The 25,928-nt window shown below is 40.8% G+C and overlaps 1 protein-coding gene across 1 annotated transcript in view; it reads left to right on the top strand.

Moving 5' to 3' along the window:
• The window catches only part of LOC134928271 (cytochrome P450 7B1), a 369,002-nt gene extending 345,107 nt beyond the window's left edge, over positions 1-23,895 (top strand). Inside the window, exon 6 of the mRNA XM_063923794.1 lies at positions 19,034-23,895. Within this exon, the coding sequence (XP_063779864.1) occupies positions 19,034-19,327 (294 nt within the window). The 3' untranslated portion in view covers positions 19,328-23,895. The remainder of the gene's footprint in view (positions 1-19,033) is intronic.
• The last annotated feature ends 2,033 nt before the right edge of the window (positions 23,896-25,928 follow it).

Genomic DNA, 25,928 nt, shown 5'->3' with positions numbered 1-25,928 from the left:
GTAAGTATAATTTTTATGTGACAGGTACCCCGTGGATTCTACTTGACAAGGGGGCCGAGGGGCTTCGTGGGACACTAGGTAAGTATGTGAGTGTGTAAGTGTGCATGTATGTAAATTAAAGCTTTACTTTCCCGGTGTGTGTGTTGTGGTGTTTTTTGGGTATTTTTTGTTGTTGTAGAACTACAGTTACCAGCAGGCCCGTTGTTTCCCTGCATGCTGGTACTTGTGGTTCTCCAAGTACCAGCTTGTAGGGGAAGCTTGCTGGGACTTGTAGTTCTACAACAAAAACCAATATTCTTATTATTACACAAAGGCTATCAGCCTCCCATCCACCGCCCACAGATGGGGGGGGACAGCCTCGGGCTTCACCCCTGGTCCTTGGGTGCCTGGAGGGGAGGACCCCTTGATTTAAGGGGTCCCCACTCCTCCATGGAACCCCGGCCAGGGGTGACTAGTTGGTGGAGGTAATGCCACGGCCGTAGGGACCTATATAAAAGTGTCCCCCGGCTGTGGCATTATCTCCCTGGCTAGTGGAGCCCGGTGCTGGTTTAAAAAAAACGGGGGACCCCTACATCTTTAGTCCCCCATATTTTTTGAACCAGGACCGGACCTAGAACCCGGTGCTGATTGTATAAATATGGGGGGAACCTACTCATTTCCCCCCCCCCTCCTGTATTTTTACAACCAGGGCCTGCTCAAAGAGCCCGAGGCTGGTTATGCTTAGGAGGGGAGACCCCACGCAATTTTTTTTTTCTAGTTTTAACTCTTTAAACACTATTCATAATGTACACAATGAAGCCCTGCACGAATATCACAGATCCGGCCGGGCTTCATTGTGTTATGTCCGGCAGTGTTTTACTCATCTCTCCCGTAAAACACTGCCTGACAATACGAATCACATCGACATCGGAAAATACGAAAACAGAAAACTCGACACCATAGTAAATTAGCGTAGATGATTTCAAAAAGTAGCAGAAACAGGCGTCCGATAACATTTGGAAAAAAAACTCACTAGAAATCGGCACAAACACGATTATTAGTAAATAAACCCCATGTTGTCTGGATTTGTGGAGAAATAATTCCACACCGAAGAGGTGGCTTTTTTGGTATTTTGCCCAGGCATCACGATGGGCTTCTTCATCCCATGGACAACAGGTATCTCCCCCGGTGCCTCATTTAAACAAACCACAACACCATCAGAATCCTCATCGTCAACTTCCTCCTCAGCGCCAGCAACACCCATATCCTCATCCTGGTGTACTTCAACAGAGACATCTTCATTTTGAATATCAGAAACTGGACTGTGGGTGCTCCTTCCAGCACTTGCAGGGGGCGTGCAAATGGTGGAAGGAGCCACCTCTTCCCGTCCAGTGTTGGGAAGGTCAGGCATCGCAACCGCCGACACACTTGGACTCTCCATGGGGATTTGTGATACCATCTTAGAACGCACAGTTCTTTTCTGTGCTTTTTCCAGCTTAACTCATAATTTTTCTAGCAGGAGGATGAGGGCTTCCATCGTCATGTGAAGCTGAACCACTAGTCATGAACATAGGCCAGGGCCCTAGCCATTCCTTGCCACTCCATGTCGTAAATGGCATATTGGCAAGTTTACGTTTCTCCTCAGACCATTTACATTTCTTTTTTGGGATCTTTTTACTGAACTTTGGCTTTTTGGATTTTACATGCTCTCTACTATCACATTGGGCATAGGCCTTTGGCAGATGACGTTGATGGCATTTCATCGTCTGTGTCATGGCTAGTGGCAGCAGCTTTAGCACTAGAAGGAAGTGGTTCTTGATATTTCCCTATTTTATCCTCCACATTTTTGTTCCCCATTATTTTTTTGGAGTTATATAACACAATATGCAGCACAGGAGCACTGGACATATGGCAGCAGAGGATACCACTATGATTGGTCATTGGAATGACTGATGGCTGATGCACAGGACACTACCACTGGTCTGATGCAGGACAACACAGCAACACTGTAAGGGACTTGTTATTATACAGCAGCACTGGACATATGGAAGCAGAATATACCACTGTGACTGGTCACTGGAATGACTGATGGCTGATGCACAGGACACTACCACTGAACTGATGCAGCACAATACACCACCACTGAACTGATGCAGCACAACACAGCACCCTATACAGCAGCACTGTACATATGGCAGCAGAGGACACAACCACTGTGACTGGACAGATGCAGCACAATACACCACCATTGAACTGATGCAGCACAACACAGCACCCTATACAGCAGCACTGGACATATGGCAGCAGAGGACACAACCACTGTGACTGGACAGATGCAGCACAAGACACTGACACTGAGAGAACGGAGACACGTCCTCTGTACACTCTCCAATGCCGGAGTGAAAATGGCGGGGACGCGCGGCTCCTTATATGGAATCCAAATCCCGCGAGAATCCGACAGCGAGATGATGACGTTTTGCCTCGTTCTGGTTTCCGAGCCTGACTATATATATAAATATATATATATATATATATATATATATTTACATATATATATATATATATATATATACAGGTTGAGAATCCCTTATCCAAAATGCTTGGGACCAGAAGTATTTTGAATATCAGATTTTTGCGTATTTTGGAATAATTGTATACCATAATGAGATATCATAGAAATGGGACCTAAGTCTCCTTATACACACAGCCTGAAGGTCATTTTAGCCAATATTTTTAATAACTTTGTGTATTAAAGTTTGTGTACATTGAGCCATCAGAAAACAAAGGTTTCACTACCTCAGTCTAAAGGCCGCCGTTCTATTGAACGGCTGATATATCGCGGGTCCGTCGGCCAGTGTGTACGGGCGATATGTCTGTCAACTCCATCATTCACAGACATATTGCGTCGGCCCTGCAGCACAGCCGACGGCCAATATATCTACCGATATATTGGCCCATCGCTGTGTGTGTACAGACGACCAGCCGACCGCCCGTACACAAGCTGCGCCAGCCGGCGGTGACTGACAGCTGAACTGGGCCCGCCCAGTTCATGACGTCAGTCCCCGACGGATTGGGCAGTGTGTATGCATAGCCCACTACCCGATCCATCCATAGATATATTTGCAGATCAATTGATCTGCAGATATATCTATCTATCAGTGTGTACTCACCATGACTCAAAAAAGTCTGTATTTCGGAGTATTCCGTATTTCGGAATATTTGGATATGGGATACTCAACCTGTGTGTATGTATATGTATGTATATGTATGTATGTGTGTGTGTGTGTGTGTGTATATATATATATATATATATATATATATATAAATAATATGTGGGAAGTGGCATCATAGCATGGGCTTTCTCTGGGATCAGTCTTGTCATGCCCCTTACCCATGAGGCATGCGCCTTATGTCCTTATTGGAAAAATGGGGGGCCGCCAATTCTCTCTCTCTGGCACAGGGCACCAAAAACTATTGTTACAGCTCTGATTATATCTCTCCAGTATACAGTTCTGAGGAATATGTTCTCACTGTATAATTAAAATAATAGACAGATGATCAAGATAAGCCAGTTTGATGACAAATACTGGACTTGTATGGCTGCAGCTTGTCTTTGCCAGGCAAAAGTCCGCTGATATTATCATTGCTAAAAGTGAGAGCCACAATGTCAACATAGGAGTTAGAACATATATTAGATATTAGTGACAACTAAGCTTACATTATTGCATGTGTCTATCCTGCCTCTCACTCTTCCGTTTGCTGTCCCCCTCTATATATATTTTTTAATATACTGTACTGTGCAAAAGTTTTAGGCAGGTGTGGGAAAAACTGCTGCAGAGTAAGTCAATCGAATCAATATTTGGTGTGACCACCTTTTGCCTTCAAAACAGCATCAATTCTTCTAGGTACACTTGCACACACTTTTTGAAGGAACTCGGCAGGGAGGTTGTTCCAAACATCTTGGAGAACTAACCACAGATCTTCTGTGGATGTAGGCTTGCTCAAATCCTTCTATCTCTTCATGTAATCCCAGACAGACTGGATGATGTTGAGATCAGGGCTCTGTGAGGATCATATCATCACTTCCAGGACACCTTGTTCTTCTTTGTGCCAAACATAAGAGCTATTTCAGACCTGATAGCTGGGCAGCGATTTTTGCACTGCTGCAATCAGATATTCGCCGCCTTCAGGGGAGTGTATTTTAGCTGTGCAAGTGTGCGAATGCGATTTTGTGCAGTCTCTGCGCAGCCCAGGACTTACTCAGCCGCTGCGACCAACTGTACGGGACCGGAATTGACGTCAGGAACCCTCCCTGCATACGCTTGGACACGCCTGCATTTTTCCAAACACTCCCAGAAAACAGTCAGTTGCCACCCACAAACGCCCTCTTCCTGTAAATCTCCTTGCGATCGCCCGTGCGATCGCTTTTTTCGCACCATCCCGTTGCTATGCACCAATGCCCGGTGCAGTCATCCGATGCGCCTGCGCATTGCGGTGTATACACATGCGCAGTGCAGACCTGAACGCAGGCTGTGAGAAAATGCAGCCTAGCGATCAGGTCTGAGTTAGCCCCATAGTTCTTAATGACATTGTCTGTATGTTTGGGGTTGTTGCTCTGCTGCAGAATAAATTGGAGCCAGCCAGATACCTCCCTGATGGTATTGCATGATGGATAAGTAATAATGAAAACTGATACACGACAAAGTAAAATTTGATCTGGTTGCAGCAGAGTATTTTGGATTTTGTTTTTCTTGTTTTTGTTTTCAAACGTGTAGAATGTGGTAAAGACTGTAATGCTTTCATGAGTGGGTATAGAATTATTTAGCAAATGTTTGTTATGATTGTGTAGATTACAGGCATGCCTTTTATTGGTACAGGTTGAGTATCCCATATCCAAATATTCCGAAATACGGACTTTTCTGAGTGAGAGTGAGATAGTGAAACCTTTGATTTTTTGATGGCTCAATGTACACAAACTTTGTTTAATACACAAAGTTATTATAAATATTGTATTAAATGACCTTCAGGCTGTGTGTATAAGCTGTATATGAAACATAAATGAATTGTGTGAATGTAGATACACTTTGTTTAATACACAAAGTTATTATAAATATTGTATTAAATGACCTTCAGGCTGTGTGTATAAGCTGTATATGAAACATAAATGAATTGTGTGAATGTACACACACTTTGTTTAATGCACAAAGTTATACATAATATTGGCTAAAATGACCTTCAGGCTGTGTGTATAAGGTGTATATGTAACACAAATGCCTTCTGTGCTTAGACTTGGGTCCCATCACCATGATATCTCATTATGGTATGCAATTATTCCAAAATACGGAAAAATCCCATATCCAAAATACCTCTGGTCCCAAGCATTTTGGATAAGGGATACTCAACCTGTATTCCAAGAATTCATACTAAACGTGCCCAGGCACACAGTGACATGGCAATAGAAGTCGAGCAATTAGGATTATATTTCAATGTGTGTTGGATGAAAGCACTTCCAGTGCTCAATACTGAACATATATATACTGATGGGAACATTTTGCCAGAAAATGTAGTCAGAAGGTAATCTCAATCGGCCAGTATGAGCAATGGAAATGAGAAGTAACCTTGATGTATGTGTTTGTGTGGCCACAACAGGGGAAAACTTAGGACTTCTAGAGGGGGGTTTCCAAATGCAATAAACAATCTTCTGCTCTGTGGAACATTGGAGTAACCTAGTACAGACCCTAGAAATTTATGTACACGTTGGTTGGGAAACCCTGGTATAGGCTGTATCCACAACCTCAACTTTGTAGCAGAGTTTGGTTTTTCCTCACCCAGTTTTAAGCTTTCTACACAGCTGTTTCAGTTAATGACTATGTTTCAACCTACTGCACATATTAAAGTGATGATCATTATCACCTGTTTGGTATGTTTAGTTAATCATACTTCTGACTATGATCCTACAAAATCCCTGACTTTGTGCAAGTGTACCTAGAAGAATTGATGCTGTATTGAAGGCAAACGGTGGTTTCACCAAATATTAATTTGATTTAGACTTCTCTTCTATTCATTCACTTTGTATTTTGTTAATTGTTAAAAATAAACTATTAACACTTCTGTTTTTTAAAGCATTTTTACTGTGCAGCTTTTTTCCACACCTGCCTAAAACTTTTGCACAGTATTGTGTCATATATATATCCTGAACTTGGCAACAAATCAAGTTTTTCTCCATCTATATGAAATTGATAGAATGTTAGGTGATTAAACCCCTGCTGTAGTGAAATCTTTATCAAATATATGAAAGAAGCTTATCAAGAGTACATCTGTCACTGCTACGTACAGTCGTTGCGGAGAACTGTTTGCTAATGTTTGTAGCAAGTTGCTACATTTTTCATGTAAAAAATAACTAATAGATAAAGTCTTAGAAACATAGCCAGAACTCTTGAACTTAATTTACATTATAAAATTGTCATTCTCAAATGTAGGAGTACTACTTTGTGTGAGTGAAATAGAATATTTTAATAAATGTTCTAACATAATGTAATAGGCAGATTACATAACCATCTGCTGTCATCTTTACTTGAGCTCATTCTGCGTCTATGGAACGATAATGGAATTGGCAAGATATTTACGGACATCTGATAGTGGAAGAGAAGGTTGCAGGTTGTAACTGACCATTGAGTGAACTGCTTTATGATTGGTTAACAATATAGATGGATTAGTGGAGAAATCATATATTAAACAGTACGATTGCATTTTTTGTTTTTTTTTCCATATTTATTTCTTATTTTACCATTATTGACTTAATTTAGGTAAGACACTTTTGACTGAAAATAGGATAGCAATATTCAGCCACTAAAGTATTATAGCACTGTTTTGTGTGGTAGTATTTTGATTGTGTTATCTTTTTTCTGTACTAATCTTTCTTTAACTGTTGCGATATCAAATATGGCCACGTGTAGATTTGGATGGCTGTCTACAGATAGGCCAACCATTGTACTGTTTGTGACCCTATAACTACTCAGTTAAAGTTATTAACCACTTACTGTAACTGACAATTCCCCCCCCCAAAAAAAAATGATCAGAAATTGTGGGGGGGGGGGGGGGGGGGGGGGTTATAAATGAATTAAGTGAAGGAGATGAATTTAACTTTATCCAAAATGATTTTAGTTAAAAAAAAAAAAAAAAGTTTGGATTTTTTTTTTATCACAAAATATAATTCTCAAATATCAGAACATTGGTCGGGAAGATCTGGAACATCGGTCATATCGCGACCATCGTGACATTACTGTATACACTCCAGACAGCTGCCAGTACACTGGGGGTGGCTTGGGGTGGGAAGGTTAGTTTACACTTTCCCAGTGGCTGCTATTGTCTGCAGCCAATGGGTGGGGGGTCCTGCCGTGCTGACCAATCAGCAGTGATCGACAGCATGGCAAACACTGAGGGTAGGCTGCAGGGAGGCAGAGGGGATTTCCGGTCCCTCTGAGAGCAGCAGCGGAGGGAAGTTTCCCTTCCCTGCTGCTGCTAACACTGTTTATCTGACTGGTCGCATCCTGTGTGACCAGGTCAGATAAAACACTTGCTGGTATGGTCACATCTGATGCGGCCATGCCAGGCAAGTGGTTAAAATGTAATTGGCTATTATGCCCCATAACGTAAGATCCAGCTGGCCAATAACTATTGTCCGTGCATATGTAAACAGCAAACCATGTAGAGGTAGGATGGGCACAGTGCAATCTGTACAGCTGGATCTGCTGTGCGTGGCCATTTTGGCTACAGATCTGATCATCCAAATCTGTATATAGCATTTATGTACGGTATACTTGTACAGTATGTGTCTGGTATGTGTTACGTTCAGGAAATAGCTAGATCACCCAACAAATTAAATGATCAGCATCCCATCAATTAGAGATTTCTGCAAATTACTGAGCAATTATATCCTAAATTATCCCAAATTTTCACTTTAATTAAACACATTCTTTGTGTTCCTGATAATATTTGAGTCTGTAATTAAGCAGGATTTTGATTTGCTGAAAAACTGCATTTTGCAACTGTGATTTACTTAGAAATAGTATTGTAATTACCAAAATAATACCATCTCTTTTGCATGTAATTATAAATTCATGATTTAAAATTAACCTTTAACATATATGTACTGTATAATTAGCTATATTTATCACTGTTTTCCAGCTTTATTCTTTGAAAAGGAATGTATACTAAATTATTAACCATCTGTCAGCCTAGAATGTTCCTAAAACTGTCATCCATTAACTAGAACCAATGGGATACAATACAGCTGCCCATGTGTACTTGCCAAGTCCCTATGCATGTCTTTTTGTAAATGTGTACTTCATCGATAAGACTTTAAGCGACATTGTATTTGAACATTTGTTACTTTAAAAATAACATACATTTAGTACAGCACTTCCCTCTGAACAATGCAACCATACTCCGCTGTCCGAGACATGTTTAGTGCACATGTTATGGCATTGTAACGGTAACAGAGCATTTTAGCATTGACACCATCAATTTTGCCACTAGGTCACTGTTCTGATGGTGTCTGATAACATTTAATGTAACGTTTGTAGAACTAGCAGTATGGCAGCTCTCATTCATGTTTATAGAGATACTAAATGTACAGGGTCTGCGGTGTCCAAGTTTAGGGTGCACCTAAAATGCTGAATGAGTAACACTTTTATTTCTTCTGTGATGCCTCCACCCTGAAATGTAGCCTCTCAATCAACCCCCACCCGCCCCACCAAAGGGAAGAAGTTTGGGGAGGGGCAGCCTCTAAGTAGGGCACCCACCCAGGGGCATCAGTACTGGGTACAGAGCTAAACACATAGGACAAGCTTGCCATTGACATTTGTCCAGCATTATTACAGGCTTCCATGATATTCCCAAGGTGTAACGTCTCTCAAAGACATCTATCTCATACTGAAGTGTGAGTATAATTTAGGAGGATTGCCTTCCATTTACATTCACATTTCTTTTTAATAATTTGTTGCTATTCATTTTTCTAAAGTCATCAATCAATGTATACTAAGTTTCCAAAGCTTTCACTGTGTGACGGCTAAGCCTGTTCATGGAGACATTCGCAAAAGCAATTAGCACATGTTAGTGGTTGTCACTGTCAACTTCTCTCATAAGAATTTGCGCTCCATATGCGTGTTCTAGTATCACATCAGAGTGCATGATCAATAGGTCCATACGCTCGGTGAGATTCGGGCTATGCCCGATTCTCACTATGCGACATGGACTGTGGTCGGTATCGGAAGCACAGATGACTGTGCTTGCGATATCGATTTTGGCTAAGTGACAATTTTGACTATCTTTTACACGAGATAGTCAAAATTGACTTGCCTGCACAGTCTATTTTTGCTTGCGATGCCGATCCTGCGGGACCGTGCATCGGCATCGCAAGCTGTGTACACACGGTGCAATATGCACTAACTTTCCTTAAAAAATGGTAAGAAAAGTTCACTATTGGGGTCACTCTGACCCGATCGCACGCTGCGCTTCTTCGCAGCCATGCGATCGGGTTGGAACTGCGCATGCACGGTGGCCACATTGCGCACGTGCTTCATCCGGGCAGTGATGCCTCCAGCGAAGAAAGCGGTCGCAACGCCGACCGCAAGAAGATTGACGAGGAAGGTGGATCCAGGCATCAACTTACCGTTTTCGGGGCGTGGAGATCCGAACGCAGGCGTGTCAAGGAGTTTGGAGGGCGGATGACTGATGTCAATTCTGGGACCTGCAACGCTGAAGTGATCACACAGGGTAAGTAAGTCTTACCCTAGGCTAGTTGTGCACAAAACTTTTTTGGCGTAGCAGGGCTGCACAAGCGATCGCAGCCTTGCTATGCAAAAATACACTCCCCTGTAGGCGGCGTCTAGTTGATCGCATGGGCTGCAAAAAGTGCAGAGTGCGATCAACTCGGAATGAGGGCCAATGTGTACACACCATTACACATGTTAAAGCACTTGTTGTTTGTTTTAAATTTGCCACGTTTTATGCACTCAGGTTACTTGTTGATTCATAGCTCAGAAGTTTTCACTTCAGCTCTATTTTCAAATTAGGTCGACAGCAAAGAACCTCTTAAATATGTGCTATTTCATCAGTATACATTTTTTATTAGTTTTTAAAACAGTGTGCCCATCGCCTTTACATTCAAACTATTTTTGCCTATTCATGACAGGATCTGCTGTACATGCTGCAGGGTGCCTGTCTCAAGCGTCTAAAGGACACTACGGTGGCAACGCAGCAGAGATCCTGGCTGCAAAGTGTTGTTCTAAGCACTCTGCAAGCCAGAATAAAGGGTCATGGGGTAGCGGCACTGGTTGCACACCCCTAGATACGTCCCTAAGCTATATATACTGTAGATTCAAGTCTGCTTTAGGAGAGCTGGTACTGTGCTCTCCCTTAGGAACAATCTTATCCCCATTCGCAATCTTGGAGAGATATTGCACACTGTTACTATAATTACTGAAGATACTCCAGTAAAGCATCTTATGGGGGAAGAATTGTCATAGAGTACGTTTCAGTTGGAAAGCTCATACTCTCCACAGGCTTGTTTTGGTCTCCGAGTCATCAGATGTAATACCCATCCAATTGGAGTGTTTTCATCACTGATGTTTTGCTCAGGTTTTAAAAAGCTACATTCGCTGTTATATTGCTATTTCCTCTTTTTTTTTTTTTTTTGCTATTCCTTTTGGTGCATTTGTGGGAGTGCATCTTTTGGAGGGATCGGCACCATGCCAGGCTGCAGGGGTGTTTTTATTTCACTAAGTGTTTAAAATAATTAGCAAACATATATTCTCAATAGGATTTGAGGTCACAATAAGTGAATGGACCCTCTGCCCAGGACAGCCTATGAATAGTGTGCTCTTTTGCCTTCTTATTTATTTATAACTTCTACACAAAATGGTTTGAGGATAACAGTAGATTGTTCTTTGCACCAGTCGACAACACGTAGATCATTTGCATTTTCTCCTATATGGAGGCTTAAACACAGCTTACCCCAGTTAACACATTTTGTACCCTGATAAATAATGTTTTCTATAAGAAATGTTTCTTCCATTGTCAAGTTGGCAAAGTAACATTTGTCTATCTGGGAGAATGTAGGGATGGTGGTAGTGAGATAAAAGGGGGTGGAGAAGGGGGGAGGGAAAGTGCAGCCGGTAAGGGTATTTACATGGGTTCTAATAAGGGTGTTAAGAAAGGTATTGCTAAAGCATTCAATAATAACAATAATGTGTCATCATTACAGCCTATGGAAAATGTTGTACGGGACTTAAGGGAAAATACTTATGTCAGGGCGGTGAATTTAGACGGGAACATTGGGTTGACCAAAGAGAAAAGTAAGGTAGGCAATACTAAGTACGGTGGGATTGGAGAGGGAGCGAGAAGGACAGTCTGTATCAGTAACTCTACGGATGCACCAGGTTAACCAGGATGGGAAATCTTTAGGAAAACAAACAAATAAAGGAACTGATAAACTAAAATGTATGCTTGCAAATGCAAGAAGTCTAGCAGGTAAAATGGGGGAATTGGAATTGTTAGCATCAAAGGCTGAGTATGACATAGGTATTATGGAAACATGGTGGGACGACTCTCACGACTGGGTTGCTAACTTGGAGGGGTATTCTCTTTTCAGGAGGGACAGGTCTAACAAAAGAGGAGGAGTTCTATGTCTTTATGTTAAACCATCACTTAAACCATCCCTAAAGGACGTTATCTATGAGGAGACTGGCGATAATGTGGAGTCATTATGGGTTGAAATCTCAAGTGGGGGAATTGAGGCAAAAAAACTAGTCATAGGCACGTGCTACAGACATCCAGATATTCGCATACATGAGAAAGAACAACTATTGCATCAAATCCAAATGGCTGCGGGATTGGGGGACATCCTTGTGATTGGGGGACATCCTTGTGATTGGGGATTTTAATTACCCGGATATAAACTGGAGTAAAGATTCATGTGCTAAAGCGAGGGGCAGCAGGTTCTTAAATATGTTTAAGGATCACTACTTGTCTCAATTAGTCGAGGACCCAACTAGGGGTAAAACTATCCTGGATCTAGTAATTACTAATAATGTGGACATTATATCAAACACTAAAGTTGGGGAGACTTTGGGTAACAGTGATCACTATATGATCACATTCGACATCAGTTTCAGGAAACATAGCTATAGGGATTCCACCAAAACTTTTAACTTTAGGAAGGCTAATTTCAGTATGCTTAGATGTGCACTTAACAACATAGAGTGGGAGGTTCTGTTTAATAACAAGAACACTTCGGAAATGTGGGATGTTTTAAAAGGGTTGCTGGATAGCAATATTCATAACTTTATTCCCATGGGCAGTAAACGCAGGAGTATTAAACTCAAACCGATGTGGCTTTACAAGAAGGTTAAGGCAGAAATGGATAAAAAAAAGTGGGCTTTCAAAGCATTTAAATCTAATGGAAAGGAGGAGTCTTTCAAGTATTACAAGGAGTGTAATAAGAAAGGCAAAAAAGCAATAAGAGCAGCTAAAATGGAAAATGAAAAGCAAATCGCTATAGAGAGTGAAACCAATCCTAAAAAGTTTTTTAAATACATAAACTGTAAAAGGTTAAAAAAGGAGAATATATTAAAAGATGAATTAGGAGAATTGATAAATGATGACGAAATAAAAGCGGTAATACTGAACAAATTCTTTTCATCAGTATTCACTAGTGAAGAACTGATGGTGGGAGTAGAGCATAACAATTGTGACAGTAATGATTCATGGTTAGATATTTGTTTAAGCGAAGAAGTAGTCCGGGAGAGACTAAGCAAAATTAAGATTAATAAATCACGTGGTCCTGATGGACTTCACCCGAGGATTCTTATGGAGCTTAGTTCACAACTAGCACGACCCCTATACTTGATTTTTAATAGTTCAATTAGATCAGGCATGGTACCGAAGGATTGGGGTATAGCTGAGGTAGTGCCAATATTTAAAAAGGGATCCAAAAATCTTCCGGGAAACTACAGACCAGTTAGTTTAACATCTATAGTGGGGAAAATATTGGAAGGAATTCTAAGGGACGGCATACAGGAGTATCTACAGTCCGCTAGGATTATTAGCAAGAACCAGCATGGGTTTATGAGGGACAGGTCATGTCAGACTAACTTAATTAACTTCTACGAGGAAGTGAGCAATAATCTTGATCAAGGAAAAGCAGTGGATGTGGTCTTCCTAGATTTTACAAAAGCCTTCGATACAGTTCCTCACAGGAGACTGATGATCAAATTAAAAGAGCTTGGCCTAGGAAAAACTATTTGCACATGGATAAGCAGCTGGTTGGATAGCAGGGTACAGCGAGTAGTGGTCAACGGGAAGTCCTCAACCTGGTCCTCAGTAGTCAGCGGAATACCACAAGGGTCCGTACTCGGACCACTACTGTTCAACATATTTATCAATGACCTAGAAATAGGCCTGGAAAGCACAGTGTCAATCTTTGCAGATGATACTAAACTGTGTAAGGTAATTAATTCAGAATTGGATGTGGAGTCCTTGCAGAATGATCTATCTAAACTTGAACTCTGGGCGTCTAAATGGAAAATGAGGTTCAATACAGACAAATGCAAGGTTATGCATTTTGGGACTAAAAACAAACTTGCATCCTACATATTAAATGGGGAACGCATAGGGGTAACAGAGTTGGAAAAAGATTTGGGGGTATTCATTGATAATAGGCTTAATAACCATACACAATGTGAAAACGCAGTAAAGAAGGCAAGTAAGGTGCTAGCGTGCATAAAAAGGGGAATTGAGACAAGGGACTTGGATGTAATCATGCCGCTGTATAAGGCATTGGTACGTCCGCACCTGGAATATTGTGTTCAGTTTTGGGCACCATTGTATAAAAAAGACATCAGTGAACTCGAAAGTGTTCAAAGGCGAGATACTAAATTGATTAAAGGCCTAGAAGGACTGGACTATAAGGAAAGACTTTCTAGGTTGAATATGTATACACTAGAAAAGAGGCGCCTAAGAGGAGATATTATTAATATCTTCAAATATGTAAAGGGACATCACAAAGAGTTATCAGAGGAATTATTTATTAAAAGAACACAGTTTAGGACACGTGGGCACTCGCTGCGACTGGTGGAGAGAAAGTTCCGAACGCAACGGAGGAAAGGGTTCTTCACTGTTAGGGCAATCAGGATGTGGAATTCCCTGCCAGAGAAAGTGGTAATGGCGGACCCCGTAAATGGATTTAAAAAAGGAATGGATACATTTCTGAATGAAAAAGCTATCCAAGGTTATAATACTTAAAATATCAACGTGGCTAATCCGGGGGTAACATGAGTTATAGTAGCCAACTAGTCATAAAACATTATTCAGCGGGTATGTAGATTCATTACAACTTAAAACAGGTTGAACACGATGGGCAATTTGCTTCTATTCAACCTCAATTACTATGTTACTATGACTAATGCTTAAAACCTGCAACACAACTACAGCATGAACAAAGATGTATTACACTGGGTTGTTATGCACACCAGTGCCTGCAGGAATGTACTGGTGTCTGAACGGATAGGTATGCAAAACAAATGGACTCACAGACAGACTGGGGAATATGACATAACATACACAGAAGGTGATAGGGTAACAAAATACACACAAAGTGAACAGAGAAGCCCAGAGGCTAAGGAACTGGGTATCTCCCTTGTATTAGAAATGCTCAGATGGGAAAAGCAAGATGTTGTGTTTTAATACGTAGAGAACCCGAAATGCTGTTGCTAAGGGCAACAGCAAAACCCTAAAGGGTTACCAACGGGTGTGGCAGTAAACTCCTTGGTCAGAGATGGAATGATAGACACAAGGAGAGTCTCCACAATCCTAATTCTCACTTGCAGTGCACAGGTTCAGCTTACTGCCACTAAACTGACCCCTGACACCTAGCACAGTGAGACAGGATTAGACAGGCAAGTCTTAGAATACAGCCGCAAACTTGCTAAGTTCACAGAGTAGTAACAGAACCCCAGCAAGCTAAACGACTGACTCCAGTCTTACTGCTAGGTCTGGATTGGCAGAGTGTAATACCAAATCCCCAGGCCTATTTGCAGTAAGCAACTAACAAATACAAAGCTACACAGTACTGGCTAACTTTCAGGAACTGACTAACCAACAAAGATTCAGCAGCATCTGCTTAAACTGAGAAGAGGCCTTATAAAGCAGGTGCTGTCCACGCCCCACTCAGACCTCACAGACTGTGAGCACAAAAACCAGCACCGGATCCCCTGCCGTGCACAGAGCCTATAACCACTGCACAGCAAAAGACCCGAACCGGAGTATCAGCTGCGCTCAGGTTACTCCGCTAGCACTTGTCTCCTGGTTGCCATGACGACGTGGCAGCACAGGGCAGGAGACCCTAACATGGGTTTCTTTACTAACAAGAAACTAGCCCTGGTGCCTATCTAATGAAGTACTTTAGGCAAATTACACTAATTCACAATCGTGAAATCTTAAATCTTAAACTTTAATGCTGTACCTTCCGCAGATTACACAAAGCACACAACTGCAATCTCACTTTCTGAACCCATCTGCAATGAATACATTGAAGAACAGGCACATGTACTTGATGGAGCTCTGCTGACCTTTTACTCCCCTGGATGTATGTTTACACTCTCTCAACGAAATCCAAAAGTCAATTCTTGAAACACTACAGGTCTTCACAGTGGCTTTTTGATAAATGTCTTATCGATAAATTCTATTTCTGGGATAATACTGAGCACTATTGCTATGCAAAAAGCTATTATCCAAATGCAGTTCCACGCACATTCTTTCAAAAATAATTAACTATTCACTGGGGAAAGCCCACTACCATGGTGCAAATTTACTTAGCAATGATCAATCACCTTTTTATTACTAATGGTCCTACTACATGTGCGGGTACCTATGCCATCTTCAGTATTGCTGGTCTTGGTTTCAGTTGTTGAACCACAAATCTTTGGATAATTATAAGCATTATATGTCCTCCCTGCCCCCTCCACCAATTTCTTCCACTGCTGCTAAGGGTTTCCTCACTCCCGGTCTGTATAGCTTCTTGCTGTTTTCACTCACCACATCTCTCTTTGCATCCGCAGAATATCTGTTTCTTTACCTCCCATTTTTCCCCTACCCTCCTCCTTTATTCCTTTGACATTGTCCCTCACCCTTTATTACTCTCCTTATAATTTTCCTTTATATGTATTTGTTTTTATTTATACGTTATTTATTGGCACTATATCTTATTACTCATGCGGTCCTTATTCTAACGTTTGTCCAATGTATTCTGTTGCTCCAACCTTTATGAAACCCATGTGTGTTCCTTTTGATTGTTACTCATTTGTACTTGCCAGTATTCTTTAATAAAAACAAAAAATAAGCTACACAGTACTCTTTAGAATGGATTTAGTATATAATTTTGATATTCATAATGTTGGCATAGAATGACGACATGGTCATAGTGTTGGCAATGATGACTTAATGTGTAGTGAAGTGAGCAAGCCAGGGTCCCGAGTGAAATGCGTTTCCGGACTGCGATCAGCAGGAGCTCCAGTGCACCAGGAGGAAGCGGGGACCGCGGCTACTTTATTATCACCGCCGGGGCTTTGGCAATGTGCAGCAGCAGCCCTTACCGCTTCCCATATACCTGAGCAGCACCTACTCTGCTTTGTGAACACAAAGCCCTATTTGCATAACGTTGAACTAGGACAATATAATGAGCACAGGTGGGGTTACACATGTATTTTCAGTCAAATTGTTACCCCTTAACACTCACTACAGTATAAATGTCAATGGGTTTCTTCTGTGCCATTTGGGCTAAGCAATTATAAAACAAATTGGGGACATAGTGTGGGACAAAAAAAATATGGCTTAACATATTTAATATACATATAGGTACTATCCTCACCACAAATGCTGTTGTTTTTTTCCCCTGTGAGAGAAACCGTTTACTTCTTTTGTACCTAGAGTATTGGTATCTAACCTCTACACTTACCTACACAAACATCACTTCTATGTTGGGTGTCATTTGCTCACTTAGACAGTATGTAAACTGGGCTTAAGGTTAAACTCCTGGATGTTGTCACAGATTTTTATACCTTGGCTACTTTAGCCAAACATGTGGTCATGACCAATCAATGTGTTTATGTGTAGTCCTCACCTAAACAGGTATAAACATTTTCTTTGTTTATTCTGGACTCTCATTGGTGATTTAATAATTTCCTGTAACCTGCTGCAGTTTTTCAACTGGCAGGACTTTCATTGTCTAACACCAAAAAGCAGATCTGCCTTTTTTCTCTTCTCAACCTTTATGTCTGCAGATTGTATCTGAAACAACCTTCAATAATCCTCTCTAATCTAACACTCTGTGAACTCTCATCAACGATTCTGGAGCCCTATGTAGTGGATATCAATGACCTACTACCATACCCATATGTCCATTCTTGTCTGATCTTGGAAGCTATAACGTGTAGGGCCGAGTCAGTACCTGGTGGGTGACCACCAGGGACTACTTGGTGTTGTAGGTCTGGGCAAAATGAGTTCCTCCAGCGAAAAAACCCTATGAGGACTGGATAATTTCCTAAAACTTATCTACTGATAACATCTCTGTACTCAGACAATAAGCGGTACAAGTGGTCGTCACACAGGATTACACTAAACAGCCAATGGGAATCAGATACCTACGCGCTACATACATACATGCAATGGTGCACTGGATGTAGTCCAATTCCAGGAATTATATTATTCATACCTCTTGCTGCTTATTGTCCTTTTAACACAGAGTTCTAGTGTTATTTTCAGTTCTATCTATGGAGACTATTAAGCCTATAGTAATAAAAGTTATGCTTTACAATTTATACAGAACCCTTATTCAAACTAATTTTTCAAACAGTGCGCCAAAAAGAAGTCTTCTTTCTTTCTCTTGACATATTTTAACAGTAAGCAATTACTAACTTTATGGTGCACAACCAACAGGCAAGATAGAGACAATGGATCTCGTTACTAAACAGATGTTGGCATTTAAAGAAATATTTTTGTTATTTACTTGACCTGTGCGGAATCACACTAGCCTATTTTGACACAGTGTTTTTAAGGTTATTGTACAGTAACTCCAACCTTATCCTTTAACAGTAATGTCGACACGTCATATGCCACGTTTTCTAGGTGTCAACATTTATGATGTTGACAGTCTAACCATGTTGACGTTATGAATGTCATCATACTGATTGTAAACAATTTATAATGCCTACAGTTTTTAAATGTTACCGTTCAACAACAATATGGTAACATTAAACCTATGAAGATCATAAAATGCAATATTATTGTGTAAGTTCCAATTTTTGATGTTGGCCTAGTTAAGTATGATTTTTTTATTCTCTTTTATTAATGCCAGAATAAATCATATTTTGACCAGCATTTCTAAAAATGTGTTTTACCTTAAATTGTTTGTAAAAACAATAGAGATGATTTTCATGGGCTTAAAATGGTTAATTTGCATTTTTCTAATCATGTAATGTTTTGACATTTGCAACAGCAGCGTCTATCCTATGCACAATGCACAAAATAAAAAAATACCACTCCTTATCTACAGAACTTTTTACAGAACCAACTATTGTATTAGGCAGGGGCAGAACATAGCATTCCGGTTGAACTGCCACTGGTATGAGCAATCTCAGCCTATAATATTTTTAAAAGTGTTAACATAAAGGTACTATGAAGGGATTAAACAAAACATGCACATCAAACATGCACTTCAAAACCTTCCCAAAATAAATAACATAAATAAGTATAATGGGCGTATTGCAATATGCTGACATCTCCTGGTGGGTTGAGAGTGAAGAGCAAAGTAAAGAGTCCTTAATTGGTGCTGCCCCACTCTTACCATCATGAGGTTGGTGAGTGATGCATCATTAAATGCCCATTTAAAAATAATTTATATTAATTTAGGATTAGACATAGTTTTTACCACTGTTACATTGTATTTTACATTCATTTATTTATTTATTTTATAATTTTCCCACTGCTTTTTCCCCAGGAATATAAGTATGACCGTTTTGTAGAAGATGGAAAAGAGAAGACAACTTTCTATAAAAAGGGCAAAAAATTGAAATATTTTCTAATGCCATTTGGTTCCGGAATCTCCAAATGTCCTGGCCGTTTCTTTGCAGTGAATGAAATAAAACAGTTTCTCACTGCTCTTCTTGTGTATGTGGATATGGAACTAGTGGAAAACAAATCCGTTGGACAAGATAACAGTCGTTCTGGACTCGGAATCCTTTTGCCTGGTTCTGATATTGAATTTCGTTTTAAGCCAAGAAAATGTGATTGAGTTTTGTCCTTTGGGGGATGAAGGGGCAACCCTGATTAATTAAACTGGTGCATGATCAAAAACTTTATTAACCAGTGCAAATCAATCCGTTAAATTCTAATTTAGGAGGTTTGCAAACATTCTATAAGGAAACATTTACATTGTTATGGTAGCACAAATAGTAGTAATCGTTATCATTTTCTTCCATATGACTAGGATATAGCTTAGTCTCTTTATGTATATTTTTTACATTATCACTTGAAACATAATTACACATAATTCTGCCACATTTTGAAATTGTTAGAATTATGGCAACAGTGCTTTTTAAAGTGACTATAAAATATGTTTATTTCTAAATAAAAGATCCTACAAAGGGTATTTTGAAAATGTAAAAAATAAAAACATATACATTTGATTAGCCATCATTGCATTTATGTCATATGCCTTAAAAAAGGGCTCAAACTAAATGCAAATAAAAATATTGTACTTCGTCCCATACCTGCTTCTGCCTGTGCACAAATAGCATATGCCAGTGGTTATCAAACTGTGTGCCATGGCAAGGGTGTCTTGTATTGGTGGTCCAAGACCAATACAAATTATTTATGGTCCATGTAATAAGAAAAACCAGTGCTGGTGATTGTCATTCATAAAATATGTGGACAAACAAGCAAATCTTGTCCCTCACCACACAATTGAACATAAGGATGACCAAAAAAACACAATTTACTTAATTTTGTATTTCTTTCTAAATGTCTTAATGAGAAACTTTTGGCCTAGGAGTGCCATGAAACACATTCTGATACTCTAGGGCTCCGTAATTCAAAAAAGTTTGGAAACCACTAGCATATGCATTAAGTTTACATCATACATACATCAGCTACACTTACACCCAACCAGATAATAAACACAAGAAAAGGTTTGATTTAAATAAAACACCTCTATGATACGGGTGTGATACAGTATGCCGGCTGTTCCGATGCCAGCGGACACAGGATTGAACTCGCCAACCTGACTTTTAGAATGCCAACAGGGGATGGAGTACCCATAGAGTAGGAATTGAACCTGTGGTCGCCACCAAGCTCACAGTGTGGCGAGCGCAGCGATCCCGCAAGGGACTTGCTGCACTCGCCACCCCCCGCCGGGATCCCAGCATCAGTATGCTGACCGGCGGTCTCCTGACCACTGGTCACGCATACCACACCCAACCCTAACATGTCTGGGGTGGCGGCTATGGCTAAAGACACGGGGTGCCGGCTAGGGCTAATCCAAGGGGGTGGCAGCTAGGGCTAAAGACAGAGGGGGTGCCATCTACGGCTAATTCCCCCCCATCATTTGGTGCCCAACTCTAACAGCCCTTCCGGGCCCTAATCCTCACCACAATACTTATCGTCAGGATACCATCGGTCGGGGGTTCCAGCACAAGGATCACGAGTGGTGTAGAGACTCCGGCATCAGTCACCTGACCACTGGCATCCACAGCACAGGGATGTTGATCACATACCTATAGTACAGCATGCAAAATCTATCTCCAAGTGTACAGAGTCGCAAGTGTCTGGTCTGCATTTTTGTGGGCATGCGTAGTAACAGATGGAATGATCTTTATGGGGTACACATGAAAAATTGAATTCCTCACTGATTTTGGATATAGTGACCCTACATCTAAGGTCCAGGATCTCTGCGGATTCCTAATCCTGGCAACATCACTATACAGTATCCTCATCCTCAACAATGGCTGGCACCTTACACTAACAGCTCTCCGGTTTTCCATCGTAATACCCACCTCCTACAGATGGGTCTGCATCAGCTACATTAGTATATTGATATTATATGTTTTTCTTTGATTACATGTGGAAATACATTTACTTGGACTGATTTGGACTACTAAATGACCGATTTGGGAGTGTGGAACTCTAATACCATTCTATGGACTCCTGTTTTTGAATATCCGTATTTGGAACGCACAGTGAACTTCCGGATCTTAGCGGTGGAACGCATCACAACTTCCGCTTCCGTTCAATGCCACTTCCGGTTGCGGACGTGCGTTCGGCTGTTTGGGGCAGAGAAAGCTGCTCACATGGACATTATTGTGTCATTAGATCTAGGTATAAATACATGCTCTTTTGCTGTACACCTTTATGCTCCTGAGGAAGGACCAGAGCGTCCGAAACGCATTGAGCAATTGGTGTTCTCTTCTGACCGTGGGTGACCTGACGCTGGACTTCATTTATCCTTATCTGGCTTTCATGGTATCCGAAACCACGAGCGGAGCCCCTGTACCATCTGGGAGGGTAACTTTGGAATACCAGTCACGCCAGCACCCCCTTCATTTTTACCCTGAGTGGTGATATGCTTTTTTAATCTGTATAAATTGTGAGTTTTCCTTGTAAATAAAGTCTTGGTCCCCTAAAAAGTTGATCTGCACCATGATCTGTTTCTGTTTGTCAAGTTAAAGATTTTAACCACAGGATCAAAGGTTGCACGGACAACAGGACCCTTACAACACAGGACTCATTACACCTGGAATTGATAAGGATATTTCATGTAAGGCCTATTGGTAGTTGCGCCACTTCTCAATTTTCTTTTATAACTTCTATTTTCTTGGAATTTTTGTGAAGGTTCCTTATTGCGTAGTTGACTGCATTATACCTAGCAGCGCATTTATTCATTTACTGTTTTCTGCATCAGCTACAGTCAAGGCTGACACAAATGCGGATTTCTTTAGGAAGTCTAGGAAAGATCCTACATCTTACACCAGATCTAAAGAGACTCACTCCTATTTAGAGTTTATATACCCTCATGGAGCCCCATTATTTCTTACCAATTGTCTTTTACTGAACTGGCATTTATATACATTTTCAGTTTTTCTAGTGTTTTATTTGTGAACCTGTAGACAGGCTCTTTGTGACTGAATGCATTGTGATTTCTAATCTTATACGATTGTATTCACATGTACAGTCCCAGATTTATCAAACCTTGGAGAGTGATAAATTGCACGGTGATAAAGTACTGACCAATCAGCTCCTAACTGTCTTTTTTCAAACACAGCCTGTAGTATAGCAGTTAGGAATTGATTGGCTGGTTCTTTATCACCATGCAATTTATCACTATCCAAGGCTTGATAAATCTGGGTCATAGTTTTTAATATGCTCATTTATTTTTATGTTTATTATTTGAGATATATTAAATAGCTGCTAAATTTTTACACTATGGTCAATTGATGCATTTATTGTATAATACTTAGGTACTACTTACGGTTCAATACAGTGCACCGTCTCTACTTTCTGCTGTTGTACTTTGTTTATGGGTGACTTTACCGGATCGACTGGCAACACAGTATTCATTCTGTTACTATTACTACTATTACCACCTACATATTGTTGTATATTGAGCCATCTATTGTACATTTCTTCCCCTACACACTTGGATTGTGCTCTGTGCAGCTCCCAGGGGGCACGCCTTCCATTTGCAATAACAGGCAGCACCCTAATAAACACTTCAAGAGTTATAGCATTCTGGTATCTTCTCACTAAGCTGCAATTATATGAAATAAAACATACATAAAAAAGGCAAAGTGTTCCTTTGAAGAAGCATGTACAAAGATGCAAAAGTTTATGTCCACAATGCAAAATGCATGCCCTAATGTGTCTTGATCACTATGCGAAATCTTAGATTCAGCGCCACTTTTTAATACAGGTTGAGTATCCCTTACCCAAAATGCTTGGGACCAGAGGTATTTTGGATATCGGATTTTTCCGTATTTTGGAATAATTGCATACCATAATGAGATATCATGGCACAGAATGCATTTATGTTTCATATACACCTTATAATCACACCCTGAAGGTAATTTTAGCCAATATTTTTAATAACTTTGTGCATTAAACAGTGTGTGTGTAAATTCACACAATTCATTTATGTTTCATATACACCTTATACACACAGCCTGAAGGTAATTTTAGCCAATATTTTTAATAACTTTGTGCATTAAACAGTGTGTGTGTAAATTCACACAATTCATTTATGTTTCATATACACCTTATACACACAGCCTGAAGGTCATTTAATACAATATTTTTAATAATTTTTATGTATTAAACAAAGTTTGTGTACATTGAGCCATCAGAAAACAAAGGTTTCACTATCTCACTCTCACTCAAAAAAATCCGTATTTCGGAATATTCCATATTTCGGAATATTTGGATATGGGATACTCAACCTGTATAAGGAAGAGATTAGGAAGTGTGGGTGCATATCGCCACCTGGTCTAGGGGTCCCATACTGTACGTCCTGCAAGCATTACAGTTATCTACCTCCAGCCCATCCTTTGCCATATTTCTTAAATAATTATCAGAAATAAGACACCAGTGCCATATTTTCAAAGAATATCAGATTGTTGCTCATGTGAAAAGTCTATGTGGCATATTGCGCATGCACCGACCCTGCTCCCTGCAAACACTTCATGAACATTTTGCTGGATTATGGTTAGATATGAAAATGAGCATGTGCAGAAAGTTTATCTTTAAATTCCTTACTACTTCCTATTTAGCCCATTCTATTTAAAAATAAACTTTGCCGATTTTCTTTTAAAATACTTCTAGTTCTGGTCTTATTTGTGTCATAAATTTGCCACTCCCACTGCTGAGTGCAGCCCACCAGAGTTAGTGAAGGGATTAACCATAGCATTCTAGACTTGTGTGTATTGCACAGAGACATTAGAGCAGTGGTTCTCAAACCGTGTGCCCTGGGGTGTCTCAGGACATGTGCAGGGTTCCGTGAGTTGGTGGTCTAGAACCAATTAAAATTACTTCTGGTCAATTTAATATACAAAACTAATGCTGATTGCTCTCAGTCATAAAATATATGGACAGATAGAAGCAAATCTTGTCCCTCACCACACAATTAAACCTAAGGATGTCATCAGGGCCAGTTCTAAATCTTGTGGCGCCCAGGGCGAATGTTTCCTTTGGTGCCCCCCCCCCCCCAACAGGCAAGACAGGAATAGCGCACGCCGTAGGCATGCGGCAAAAAATAGGGAAGGGGCATGGTCACAGTTACTTGTGCCCCCAGTAGAGTTGTGCCCCCAGTAGAGTTGTGCCCCCTGTAGCTGTGCCCTCAGTATTTGTGCCCTCTGTAGCTTTGCCTCCAGTAGTTTTGCCCCCTGTTGCAGTGCCCTCAGTAGCTGTGCCCCCTGTAGATGTGCCCCTGTAGTTATGCCCCTAGTACCGCCACTTACAAAAAAAAGAAAAAAAATACCAGTCCCGCTCCTGCTTCCCGACCGCTGCTGCTGTCCTCCGTCTACAGCCGCCGCTCCTCGGATCTATGGGAGAGACGTACTGACTGTTAACTTGTTACCACAAATGGGTCTTTTAGGAAAATTTTCTTTTTTCCTCGTAGCCGCGGTTGCCAGAGAAACTGAAGGAGGAGATTTTGCCGTGCCACGTGCTGCTTGAGCTGACAATTTTCTCACCAACAGCTCTTTACATCTCTTCAGATTTGTGTCCGTTGGAAAGAAAGATACAACATAGGATTTAAAACAAGTATGGTCGTCAAAATATAGTGATCTGAGTTTAAGAGATTGACGACCCTTGAATCCTGGTGAAACCAATGAAGGGCTTCATCTTCATGTCCGAAATGCTTAGCGTACTCGCTTCCTTTCAGTTCCTCCTTCAATTCGTCCACCTTCTTTTCTAAAAGTTTAATAAGAGGAATAATCTAACTTAAGCTGGCAGTGTCTGAACTAACTTCACATGTGGCAACTTCGAAGGGTTTGAGAACCTTGCACAACACTAGAATTACTATCCACTCCACTTGACTAAGGTGCATTTCCGCTCCTTTCCCTATGTCATAGTTCAATGTGTAGCTTTGGATGACCTTTTGCTGTTCCACAATATGCTGAAGCATATAGAGGGTTGAATTCCACCTCATTACTACCTCTTGCTTCAGCTGATGGCAGAGCAAGTGCTGCAATCTTTTACATGCCCTTGCAGAATGGCGAAAATGTCCCAAAATTTTCCAGGCCATGAACAGCATTTCCTGCACACCCCTGTCATTTAAAAAAAAAATTTTGCACGACCAAGTTCATTGTGTGAGCAAAACAGGGGACATATTGGAATTTGCGCAGCTGTAATGCTCTCACAATATTGTGGCATTGTCAGATATCACAAATCCCGATGAGAGTGCAAGTGGGGTAAGTCATTTTGCAATGATTTCCCTCAGTTTTTCTAAGAGGTTGTCAGCGGTAAGCCTCTTAGTGAAACCGGTGATATACAGAGTAGCCTGCCTCTGAATGAGCTGGCATTTGTGAGATGCTGCTGTTGTTGCTGCTAAAGGCAATATATCTACCCAGTGGGCTGTCACAGTCATGTAGTCTTTAGTTTGCCCTGTTCCGCTTGTCCACATATCCGTGGTTAAGTGGACAGTGAATACAACAGCATTTTTTAGGACACTAACAACACTTTTTTTGCTTTCCTATCGAAGTGGAATCTAGATGGGATTTGATAATGGGGACCTCAATCAACTGTCTAAAATACACTGAATTAATTACGTATACTGGACGCACATGTAATACCAGCATAGTTGTTATGGCGTCAGTAATTCGCTGTGCAACTGGGTGACTGCTGTC

Source organism: Pseudophryne corroboree, chromosome 5, assembly GCF_028390025.1.
Source record: "Pseudophryne corroboree isolate aPseCor3 chromosome 5, aPseCor3.hap2, whole genome shotgun sequence".
NCBI lineage: Eukaryota > Metazoa > Chordata > Amphibia > Anura > Myobatrachidae > Pseudophryne > Pseudophryne corroboree.
This window is presented reverse-complemented; position numbering and strand designations above follow the sequence as displayed.